Source organism: Oncorhynchus kisutch, linkage group LG23 (genome assembly GCF_002021735.2).
Source record: "Oncorhynchus kisutch isolate 150728-3 linkage group LG23, Okis_V2, whole genome shotgun sequence".
Classification (NCBI taxonomy): domain Eukaryota; kingdom Metazoa; phylum Chordata; class Actinopteri; order Salmoniformes; family Salmonidae; genus Oncorhynchus; species Oncorhynchus kisutch.
This window is the reverse complement of record NC_034196.2, coordinates 8,269,885-8,281,892: the sequence shown is the minus strand read 5'-3', so window position 1 is coordinate 8,281,892 and position 12,008 is coordinate 8,269,885. Positions and strand designations below refer to the sequence as shown.

Genomic DNA, 12,008 nt, shown 5'->3' with positions numbered 1-12,008 from the left:
AGCCCTAACCCTAACCCCAGCCCTAACCCCAGCGCTAACCCCACCCCTAAACCCATCCCCAGCCCTAACCCCAGCCCTAACTCCAGCCCTAACCCTAACCCCAGCCCTAACCCCATCCCCAGCCCTAACCCTATCCCCAGTCCTAACCCCAGCCCTAACCCTAACCCCAGCCTTAACCCCATCCCCAGTCCTAACCCCAGCCCTAACCCCAGCCCTAACCCTAACCCCAGCTCTAACCCTATCCCCAGCCCTAACCCCATCCCCAGTCCTAACCCCAGCCCTAACCCCAGCCCTAACCCCATCCCCAGCCATAACCCCATCCCCAGTCCTAACCCTAACCCCAGCCTTAACCCCAGCCCTAACCCCAGCCCCAACCCCATCCCCAGCCCTAACCCCAGCCCTAACCCTAACCCCAGCCCTAACCCTAACCGCAGCTCTAACCCCATCCCCAGTCCTAACCCTAACCCCAGCCCTAACCCCATCCCCAGTCCTAACCCCATCCCATGTCATAACCCCATCCCCAGTCCTAACCCCATCCCCAGTCCTAACCCCATCCCCAGTCCTAACCCCATCCCCAGTCCTAACCCCTAACCCCATCCCCAGTCCTAACCCCATCCCCAGTCATAACCCCAGCCCTAACCCCATCCCCAGTCCTAACCCCTAACCCCATCCCCAGTCCTAACCCCATCCCCAGTCCTAACCCCTAACCCCATCCCCAGTCCTAACCCCATCCCCAGTCCTAACCCCTAACCCCATCCCCAGTCCTAACCCCAGCCCTAACCCCATCCCCAGTCCTAACCCCTAACCCCATCCCCAGTCCTAACCCCATCCCCAGTCCTAACCCAATCCCCAGCACAGCCCCAGTCTAGTCTGTACCAGACAGGGCCGACCCAGCGGGGATGTTTGTAATTACACACTCAAACAAATCACCAGGGGAAACAAAGCAGTTGTTCCAAACACAAAACATATTGTTCTCTGCATGAGAGAAATAATAACATAACAGACTGTCTCAGGCCAGAATAGAGTGGTTTTAGGGAAAAGTCTTCACAGACAATAGACTGTACTAAGGTTAGTTAAACTAGGGTTTGTTAACCACCCCAACATTCTAATGTGTTGTTTTTGATTCGCTGTTTTTCAGGCATGCCCATCGGGATCCCGGGACTTCCGGGTGAAGCAGTGTGCCGACTTCGACAGCATGCCGTTCCGTGGGAAATACTACAACTGGAAGCCCTACACTGGAGGTGAGATCGGAATAATGTATTAATCCACCAATCGCTCCCGTCCATTCCGCTGTCTTTCTCTACCCGTTTGCAGTAGTTTATTCGGCGCTTTGATACCTTTCATCATACAGTAGCTTCCCAGAGTCTGTGGTCCTCTCTGGCCCTCAGTGACAGTCCAAAGGCTTCTCTCTGTGACTGTGTTGTGTACACATCTAATACCAACAGTAGGCAGGACTGTTTGATAGGCCCAGAATTCCTGGGATTCCCACATTGTGTTTGATGGCCCTCTGGACAGCCATTCCAACTCTTTAGCCCTCAATGAAGACATTGGAGTGGGAGTGTGGGAGGGGTGGGATTTGGGTCCATTGAGGCTTGAATTCTGGGTCATCACTATCTGGGCTACAATTGATGAATTGGCACCAGGACTTACTATTACCTTACAGATGTAGGTTCTTAATTTGTTCCCTCTGTAGCGGCTGAGAATTTTTCCTGCACCGCAGGAAATGCAGACGAGCTTCACGATTTACACACATTCACTGAAAAGCCGCACGTCATTATATTATTGCACTTTTCATGCAGCCTGATTTTGGCCAGCTAATAGCCTAACCACCTAAGCAACATTATGTACGAAACGTTCAAATCCTGTTGCTGCAGGATTATTTTGCTGTGACAACACTGGTCAAATTAACATCCAACACCTGTGTGTGTTCTCTAATTTTCACTAGAGATTGCAGTGGAAAGTTACTCACAAAGAAACACACACACGCATGCACGCGCGCACACACACACACACGCGCGAGCGCACACATGCAACTCATAAAGCACAGTCTAGTCCTACTCTGTCCCAGGCCGTTGCGCTATAAGTTGAACTCTGTTATCACAACTCCCATTAGTCAACGCTATGAGCTCCTCTGTAGCTGGTACAAATCTATTGGACTGTCAGTCTACATGTAGAGAAATGTTGGAGAAAACCGCACCGTGGATGTCAATGTGTGTGTGTGTGTGTGTGTGTGAGTGTCATGGCAGCCCCAGCTATCTCTCCCAGTGTCAGTACTGAAGTGACGTCAGGCCCCAGGTCCAGGATCAGATCTAAGCATGACTAATAGCAGTCTTTATTACTATCAACAAACTCTAGAGGAGAGCAGAGAACAGGGCCTGGGTTCATGTTCTGGCCCAGACTCTTGGCTCACAACTAGCACCACAAAAGGTTTTCTGGGATAAAAATAAATAAATCTATATTGTAAACTGTATTATTTTCTTATAGATAGATGTATTCATAGTCACGTCACTCATCATGGCACACATGATGGGTATGATGTGAATCAACTGTTATTTAAAAACTGGGCGGTTTGAGTCCTGTATGCTGATTGGCTGACAGCCATGGTATATTCAGACCGTATACCACGGGTATGACAAAACATGTATTTTTACTGCTGTCTTTACTGCTCTGGTAACCAGTTTATAATAGCAATAAGGAACCTCGGGGGTTTGTGGTATATGGCCAATATACCACGGCTAAGGGCTGTAACCAGGCACTCCGCGTTGCGTCGTGCCCAAGAAGAGCCCTTAGCCGTGGTATATTGGCCATATACCACACACCCCCTCGTGCCTCATTGCTTAAATAGAACATGTGTTATAATGTGTTTGAACCTGTAGTCATTATGGCTGAACCTTAGCTTTCTGCCTGTGGCCGGTGGGTGTAGACACAGGTTATCAAAAGTCACTTTGTGAGAAATGTCTCTAAGTTTGAGGTCGACGTGGCCTAGTTGGCAAAGCATGGCACTTACAATGCCAAGGGTCATGCCACCCATGTGTGAAATTAGTCTCTTTGGGTAAAAGCGTCTGCTAAGTGGCAGATATTATTATTATATATTAAGTTGTGTCTGATATCTCCCTACTGTATGTATAACTATGTGTACAGAAGTCGACCCCTGCCCTGTGGAGGTTTGTCCAGTACCTTCTGACCTCTGCCCTGTGTGTTCCAGGTGGCGTGAAGCCGTGTGCTCTGAACTGTCTGGCGGAGGGATATAACTTCTACACCGAGCGCTCCCCGGCCGTCATCGATGGAACACGCTGCCAGGCCGACTCACTGGACATCTGCATCAATGGAGAGTGCAAGGTTAGAGAGAGAGAGAGAGAGAGAGATAGAGAGAGAGTGTGTCTTTGTGTGTGTGTGTGTGTGTGTGTGTCTGTTTGTCTGTCTTGAGTGGTAATATTCAGGCTGTCCTTTCAGTTACTGTACATTTCCCCAGATAAAAGTAGTGCTTCTGGTTCCCACGCTGTGACTCACCCCAGTCAAACAGACCCACGCTGCTTCCAGTCAGGGCCCAGCCCAGCTGACTCCCCCATAGGAGAAACACTGTACCATGGCTATGACCTGGTTACATTGTGATAGATAAGCTAATAAACGGGATGACTGTATAACCTAATGTAATGATCCTGACCATGTGACCTGACCAGGAAACCTGACCCGACAAAACTTAGCCTGTGACCCAGTTTGTACAGTTTGTAGTCACAGTGTTTGTGTTCCTTCTTATCTCAAGGGACCTTGTTTATATGATACTGACTGACTGAGAGACAGCAAGGAAATACCATTATCCAATATGGAACAATGTAGCGTTAGAATAAAACGTGGAGTTTCAGTCAGTTGGTTTTCATTGAGTGGTTGGCAGAGGTCTTAATCTAGACTCTTATCACAACTCAACAGATCATGTCTGGGATTGTTTTGAAGTTCTCCTCAGGAAACTGGCTATCCAGATTAACATGGAAGTTGAGTTGAAAGACACTGTCATTTATTTCACCACTGGGCGTTTGTTTAAAATAAGGTTTGAATTTACGTTCAAAATAGGTTTTTGAGTTGAAAAAAGCTGAAAATAACGTGTTTATTAAGGAGATCTGGCATCTACTGCTGTCTTTGTTCTGTGTGTGGACACTGTACAGTATGTGTACAATCGGGTTAGGGTGTGTGTGTGTGTGTGTGTGCGTTGGAGGTTTCTTCCCAGAAAGCACTGGGACATGTTCATTCCTAGTCACAGTCCAATGTGCCTTTAGATTTCAGCAGCAGTTGGTCTTCTAGAGTCTTCTAGAGTCTCTGACATGACGTGATTAATCTCTGGAACACCGTCTGCCTGGAGGCTGCTCGGAAATACTCAAAATGCTTCATGTAGGCCTGTGCACGTGTTGGAGAACGACAAAGGGAGAGAGAGAGAACAGGAGGAAAATGAAAGAGAGAAGAAACAGATAGGGATAGAGCAGAGAAATGTGGACGGAGCGAGAGAGAGAGAGAGAGAGAGAGAGAGAGAGAGCGAATGAGAGCGAGAACGGAGAGAATAGAGGGTGAGAGAGAGAGAGAGAATGCGAGGGATGTGTGAGAATAAATGTATTTTTCTCTCCTGTCATTATTAAGGTGACACCCATTGATTATCCTTATCACATTTTAGAACTATGAGATACTCACTTTACCGTAACTCTCTAAAAGAGACTGGCAGTTCAACGACTGTTCAGCGACTGTTCAGTCTGACCCTCTCGTCCAACTGTCGTTCTACGGTTGCTAATCACTTACTGTCCAATCATGAGTTAGCGTTTTAACTGACGTAAAACTGCTGCTCCATGCAGCTTCCAAAGACTTGAAGTCACTTCTTCAGCACTTTTCTTTATTACTATGGTATTACTATGGTATTACTATGGTATTACTATCGTATTACTACAGTATTATTAAACAGTGGCGTTACTATGGTATAAGTTATACTTAAAGTAATATAACATGGTACTCTGTCTCCTCTCTCAGCACGTAGGCTGTGACAACATCCTGGGTTCGGACGCCAAGGAGGACCGCTGTCGGGTGTGTGGAGGGGACGGCAGCACCTGTGAGGCCACAGAGGGACTGTTCAATGACTCCCTACCCAGAGGCGGTAAGACCCAGTCTGGGGACAGAACTTGACAGGGCTCTTTACTTTAGGTGTGCAAATGTTTTAGTTCCATCCAAACTGAAGAAAAAGGTGAAGGGTCATGAAGGGTCTCCCCTCTGAGCAAGTACACGTAGTGGGAGAGTAGTATGTACACTGAGAGGACAAAATATTAGGAACACCTTCCTCATATTGAGTTGCACCCCCTTTTACTCTCAGAACAGCCTCAATTCATTCGGGACTCTACAAGGTGTCTGAAAGCATTCCACTGGGATGCTGGCCCATGTCGTCTCCAATGATTCCCACAGTTGTGTCAAGGTGGCTGGATGTCATTTGGGTGGTGGACCATTGCTGATACACACAGGAAACTGTTGAGTGTGAAAAACCCAGCAGCGTTGCAGTTCTTGACACACTCAAACCTGGCATCTACACTCCGTTCAAAGGCACTTCAATCTTTTGTCTTGCCCATTCCGTGTCTCAGTTGTCTCAAGGCTTACAAATCCTCCTTTAAGTGGATTTAACAGGTAACATCAATAAGGGTTCATAGCTTTCACCTGGATTCACCTGGTCATTCTAGGTCGTGGAAAGAGCAGGTGTTCCCAATGTTTTGTACATTCGGGGTAGAGATGTGTAACGTGTAAAGAAGAGAGGATCAGAGAAGAGGACTGTGTAATGTAGAGGAGACCGCAGGTTAAAGAAGGGAGGATCAGAGAAGAGGACTGTGTAATGTAGAGGAGACAGCAGTGTAAAGAAGGGAGGATCAGAGAAGATGGGTGTGTAATGTAGAGGAGACAGCAGTGTAAAGAAGGGAGGATCAGAGAAGAGGGGTGTGTAATGTAGAGGAGACAGCAGTGTAAAGAAGGGAGGATCAGAGAAGAGGGGTGTGTAATGTAGAGGAGACAGCAGTGTAAAGAAGGGAGGATCAGAGAAGAGGACTGTGTAATGTAGAGGAGACAGCAGTGTTAAAGAAGGGAGGATCAGAGAAGAGGACTGTGTAATGTAGAGGAGACAGCAGTGTAAAGAAGGGAGGATCAGAGAAGAGGGGTGTGTAATGTAGAGGAGACCGCAGGTTAAAGAAGGGAGGATCAGAGAAGAGGACTGTGTAATGTAGAGGAGACAGCAGTGTAAAGAAGGGAGGATCAGAGAAGATGGGTGTGTAATGTAGAGGAGACAGCAGTGTAAAGAAGGGAGGATCAGAGAAGAGGGGTGTGTAATGTAGAGGAGACAGCAGTGTAAAGAAGGGAGGATCAGAGAAGAGGGGTGTGTAATGTAGAGGAGACAGCAGTGTAGAGAAGGGAGGATCAGAGAAGAGGACTGTGTAATGTAGAGGAGACAGCAGTGTTAAAGAAGGGAGGATCAGAGAAGATGGGTGTGTAATGTAGAGGAGACAGCAGTGTAAAGAAGGGAAGATCAGAGAAGAGGACTGTGTAATGTAGAGGGGACAGCAGTGTAAAGAAGGGAGGATCAGAGAAGATGGGTGTGTAATGTAGAGGAGACAGCAGTGTAAAGAAGGGAGGATCAGAGAAGAGGGGTGTGTAATGTAGAGGAGACAGCAGTGTAAAGAAGGGAGGATCAGAGAAGAGGACTGTGTAATGTAGAAGAGACAGCAGTGTAAAGAAGAGAGGATCAGAGAAGAGGACTGTGTAATGTAGAAGAGACAGCAGTGTAAAGAAGGGAGGATCAGAGAAGAGGACTGTGTAATGTAGAGGAGACAGCAGTGTAAAGAAGGGAGGATCAGAGAAGAGGGGTGTATAATGTAGAGGAGACAGCAGTGTAAAGAAGGGAGGATCAGAGAAGAGGGGTGTGTAATGTAGAGGAGACAGCAGTGTAAAGAAGGGAGGATCAGAGAAGAGGGGTGTGTAATGTAGAGGAGACAGCAGTGTAAAGAAGGGAGGATCAGAGAAGAGGGGTGTGTAATGTAGAGGAGACAGCAGTGTAAAGAAGGGAGGATCAGAGAAGAGGACTGTGTAATGTAGAGGAGACAGCAGTGTTAAAGAAGGGAGGATCAGAGAAGAGGACTGTGTAATGTAGAGGAGACAGCAGTGTAAAGAAGGGAGGATCAGAGAAGAGGGGTGTGTAATGTAGAGGAGACAGCAGTGTAAAGAAGGGAGGATCAGAGAAGAGGACTGTGTAATGTAGAGGAGACAGCAGTGTAAAGAAGGGAGGATCATAGAAGATGGGTGTGTAATGTAGAGGAGACAGCAGTGTAAAGAAGGGAGGATCAGAGAAGAGGGGTGTGTAATGTAGAGGAGACAGCAGTGTAAAGAAGAGAGGATCAGAGAAGAGGACTGTGTAATGTAGAGGAGACAGCAGTGTAAAGAAGGGAGGATCAGAGAAGAGGACTGTGTAATGTAGAGGAGACAGCAGTGTGTAGAGAAGAGTATGTGTTTCAGAGCGAGTCCATTCCCCTGTGCATTCTGAAAGCTGCCAAACACCACAAGTTTGTAAGCACTTTCCGGGAGACACATCCTCGTGCAGAAACGCAAGGTAAAAACTCAGGAACGTATTGTCTTTTTGGAAGAGCAGCCCTGTCCTAGCGCCAACAGAGCACTGTAGCCAAACACTTCTGCCCCCCCCCCCCCCCCCACCCCCTTTGTCACCCAATGATAAAGCGTATGGTTTTGGGAGTTGAGAAACATGTTGTCAAAACATAAATGGAAACATAATATATTTGCATTATCCTTCATCCGGTGAAGGACTCGGAGTGGAGATTTGGCTTCATCCTGGCTCTGGTTCCAAGACGTCTATAGGGAGGCAAAAGCACTTTCTCCTTCTATGGTATGTCCAGTAATGCATCTAAAAACACATTTGCTGTGTCTCTGTAATGGTGGTGTCCTTTTCTCTACCAGGTTACATGGAGGTTGTTCTGATACCAAGGGGATCAGTCCACATAGAAATCCAAGAAGTCTCCATGTCCAAGAACTACATCGGTAAGTGACCTCTTTCCAACGCTATACGGGACGGGACGGTCGTCGTTCGAATGATTCTGATCATCCTGTGTTTCTTCACAGTCTCTACATCTGAAAAGGTTCTAAGTCATTATGGCCCGTCCATAGCTCCACACAATTAGTGCTACACTACTGTGAAGCAGTTTGAAATGAACCTGTTTCATATTAGAGGGTATTGCTTCAGTTCCTGGTTTAAAGATTCCGGTTTCCGCACCGCCTCGTGCTTTCTCAGTCGAGAGCAGAGCAGACAATGTATTTCTAACCTGCACTGAAATGAACAGCTTCGACATTAGAGAAAATATTCAGAGCCGCATCCAGTGGGATTCTTTGGCGTTGGTCTCTCCCTCTGGAACGTTGGTCTCTCCCTCTTCGACCCAGACGAAAACGGAACAACATTCACAGCTCTGACACTCGGCATCAAAACAAATCAAACGAGCCCGTTTAGTGTTGTTGTCGTGGGTTGACATTAACGAGGGAGTTTAGCCGTGTGACCGAGTGGTGAATTTATAGCTCAGGTTGTTGATGGAGGACTGAAGTCAGGCTTTGAAACGTCAGGCGCTGTTCGATTTACAGCCCCGTGGCGACAGCCCTGAGGCCCTCGTGGATTCAAGTGGATAGCAGAATATTCATATGTCAACATTTCTTTTATTTGATACATACGTTTTAACGATTGCCACTTTGTGTCCTATTGTGTAGACTAGGTACTCTCTATGTCCCTTCCAAGTCATGTGTGACAGGCCCTAAAAGCTGTGGGAGTATTTGGTCTTGGTAAAGTTGTGTGAGGCTGCCTTTAGCAGTGGAGATGGACTGAGAGCTCACTGTTTGAATGTGTAGACGAGGTGGCAGTAAAGACTGCATTCTGTAAAGCTATCCCCCAAAACAGGAGGAGTCACAAAAGTATTGTTGTAATGAAGTGCGTAAATGCTGCAAAGTGCATACGCATGAGGAATCAGCTAGAGACAGATAGAGAGAGAGGGAACACAGTGTTTGGATCGTTTCTCCTCAATTTGGCCCCATTTCAACTCTGAGAAAATGGATATTTTGAGATGTGTTGTGCTTGGAGACGACTTCTTTGTTTTGACGACCAGCAGGAATGGTATTCATGGGATTCTTCCAAGCTTTCACCTGAAGAGTGTGTGTGTGTGTGTGTGTGTGTGTGTGTGTGTGTGCGTTTTCTCTTTCCCTCAGAAAGGTGAGAGTGTGTGTGTGTGTGCGTGCGTGCGTGCGTGTGTGTAAGCTCGCCCTGAGTGCTGCACAGTGTCTGTTGAGGAAAATTAATTTGCCAATGACATCAGGAGAGGACGCCGGTGTTGATGATGAATGATGGTGATGACATCACACCAAAACACTGCCACCACCTGTTGTCTTGGCTACCGTTCCTGGGTAGTCTTTGGCTCACTACTCTTGTCAGCATTTTAACAGGCTGCTATTTTAGCTGTAGAGGGTTCAGTGAACTACACTCAACCCTGCCTGAGAGCTGAAAATGTGTCTTAGCAACGCCAGCGCATTCCTCCTACCTAGGCTTTATCTCAGTGGGCTATCCCGGTGCCGTGGGTACAAATCCAACTAGAAACCTTCTTCTATCGGTGCCTTTCTTGTAGCGTTGAAGTCAGAGGGAGATGACTACTTCATCAACGGAGCGTGGACCATCGACTGGCCCAGGAAGTTTGACATCGCAGGGACAGCGTTCCACTACAAGAGGCCACTTGACGAACCTGAGTCGCTAGAGGCCCTGGGGGCCACCACGGACAACCTAGTCGTCATGGTAACCACATTTGACTGTTTTGTTGTGTGTTGAGTAAACAATGTGGGAGGGGTTTGTCTTTGACATAGTAAGAGGATCAAACACAAAAAGGGCTTTTTCAGGCATCTTTCAGCCCACCGGGTGTCCTTAGTCAATTTGGGGGGGGGGGGGGGGGTTCCACGAAAAAGGGAATTTAACAAAGACAACCTTCAGATGTTACTCGTTTGAATCGACATGAAGCACAACAGCTGCTCCCAGCAATCCTTAGCTGACCTTCAGGCCAGTAAGACTGTGCTGGTTCGGGGTTTACTACAGTATATACAGCAGCGTAGATATTGAAAAAGCCATTTCTGGCTCAATTCAAATGCAAGTGGACATGTGTTTTGGTGAGGGTGTGTGTTTATGTTTGCGAGCGTGTTCTGGCTTGTGAAAACCTGCGCGTGTATGTGCACGGGTGTAAGTGGGTGTAATGCCTGGATGTCTGTGTGTGTGTGTCTGCGTTTGTGTTTCTTTAAGCCGCCCCACTCCATGGCCCTCAGGACCGCAGTGGCTTTTGCCTGGACATGAATAGTAGAAATACCAGACCCCACAGCACCACTGGAATAGGGCTGGGGTTAACCCGGTTAGGGTTAGGTATAAACAGAGCTGTCCATCCCACCACAGGCCATTCCGTTGTGGCAACTGAAAAACGGCGTCATTCCTATGTTCCCTTGCATCAAATACTGCATCAAGTACACTAACATAAACACAGTGCTCATTGGATGATTAGAGTCTCCGCTGCAGTACTGTACAGTAAGAGGAACACGTAACAACTCTTTACTGGGGACTTATTCTATATTTCAATGATGAATCATTCGATTTTTTACATTGTGTTAATGATGGCAGATTGACATTTCCACGTTTTTTCAAGATGAGTGATGAGAAGAGAATCGCTCAACCCATCGGGTATCTCACTATGGCCCCATATGCCCTGTCTTGAAATATACAGGCAGACGCGTTAAAAGTATGTTTACATTGTAATACTTCTGACAGCCAGTTTATAGCATTCCCAGAAAGCATGGATTATTGAGTCATTATTATACTGAGCAAAAATATAAACGCAACATTAGGCCGTAATCTATGGATTTCACATGACTGGGAATACAGATATGCGTGGATCAGAAAACCAGTGTGGATCAGAAAACCAGTCAGTGTCTGGTGTGACCACCATTTGCCTCATGCAGCGCGACACATTTCCTTCGTATAGAGTTGATCAGACTGTTGATTGTGGCCTGTAGAATGTTGTCCCACTCCTCTGCAATGGTTGTGTGAAGATATTGGCGGGAACTGCAACACACTGTCGTACGTGTCTGGTGAGTATGCAGGCCATGGAAGAACTGGGACATTTTCAGCTTCCAGGAATTGTGTATAGATCCTTGTGACATGGGGCAGTGCATTATCATGCTGAAACATGAGGTGATGGCGGCGGAGGAATGGCACAACAATGGGCCTCAGGATCTCGTCACGTTATCTCTGTGCGTTCAATTTGCCAAACTGAGCAATCAGCCAAACTGAGCAATCAGGGGAGAAGGGCCTTGAACCTGATGGTCACTCTGACAGAACTCTTGAGTTCCTCTGTGGAAATGGGAGAACCTTCCCGAAGGACAACCATCTCTACAGCACTCCAAACGGAAGCCACTCCTGCTTGGAGTTTGCCAAAAGGCACCTAAAGACTCTCAGACCATGAGAATAAGATTCTCTGGTCTGATGAAACCAAGATTGAACTATTTGGCCTGAATGCCAAACGTCACATCTGGAGGAAACCTGGCACCATCCCTACGGTGAAGCATGTGGGTGGCAGCATCATGCTGTGGGGGTGTTTTTCAGCAGCAGGGACTGGGAGTCTAGTCAGGATCGAAGAAAAGATGAACGGAGCAAAGTACAGAAAGATCCTTGATGCACCATAGCGCTCAGGAACTCAGACTGGGGTGAAGGTTCACCTTCCAACAGGACAACAACCCTAAGCACACAGCCAAGACAACGCAAGAGTGGCTTCGGGACAAGTCTTTGAATGCCTTTGAGTGGCCCAGCCAAAGCCCGGACTTGAACCCGATCGAACATCTCTGGAGGTAGCTGTGCATCCAACCTGACAGAGCTTGAGAGGATCTGCAGAGAAGAATAGGAGAAACTCCCCAAATACAGGTGTGCCAAG

The 12,008-nt window shown here is 47.3% G+C and overlaps 1 protein-coding gene across 1 annotated transcript in view; it reads left to right on the top strand.

The window, feature by feature from the left end:
- Positions 1 to 12,008, top strand: part of LOC109868198 (A disintegrin and metalloproteinase with thrombospondin motifs 6-like) — a 205,942-nt gene that overhangs the window by 179,087 nt on the left and 14,847 nt on the right. Inside the window, 5 exon segments of the mRNA XM_031803091.1 lie at positions 1,139 to 1,241; positions 3,206 to 3,339; positions 5,008 to 5,131; positions 7,975 to 8,055; positions 9,675 to 9,838. Coding sequence (XP_031658951.1) covers positions 1,139 to 1,241; positions 3,206 to 3,339; positions 5,008 to 5,131; positions 7,975 to 8,055; positions 9,675 to 9,838 — 606 coding nt within the window.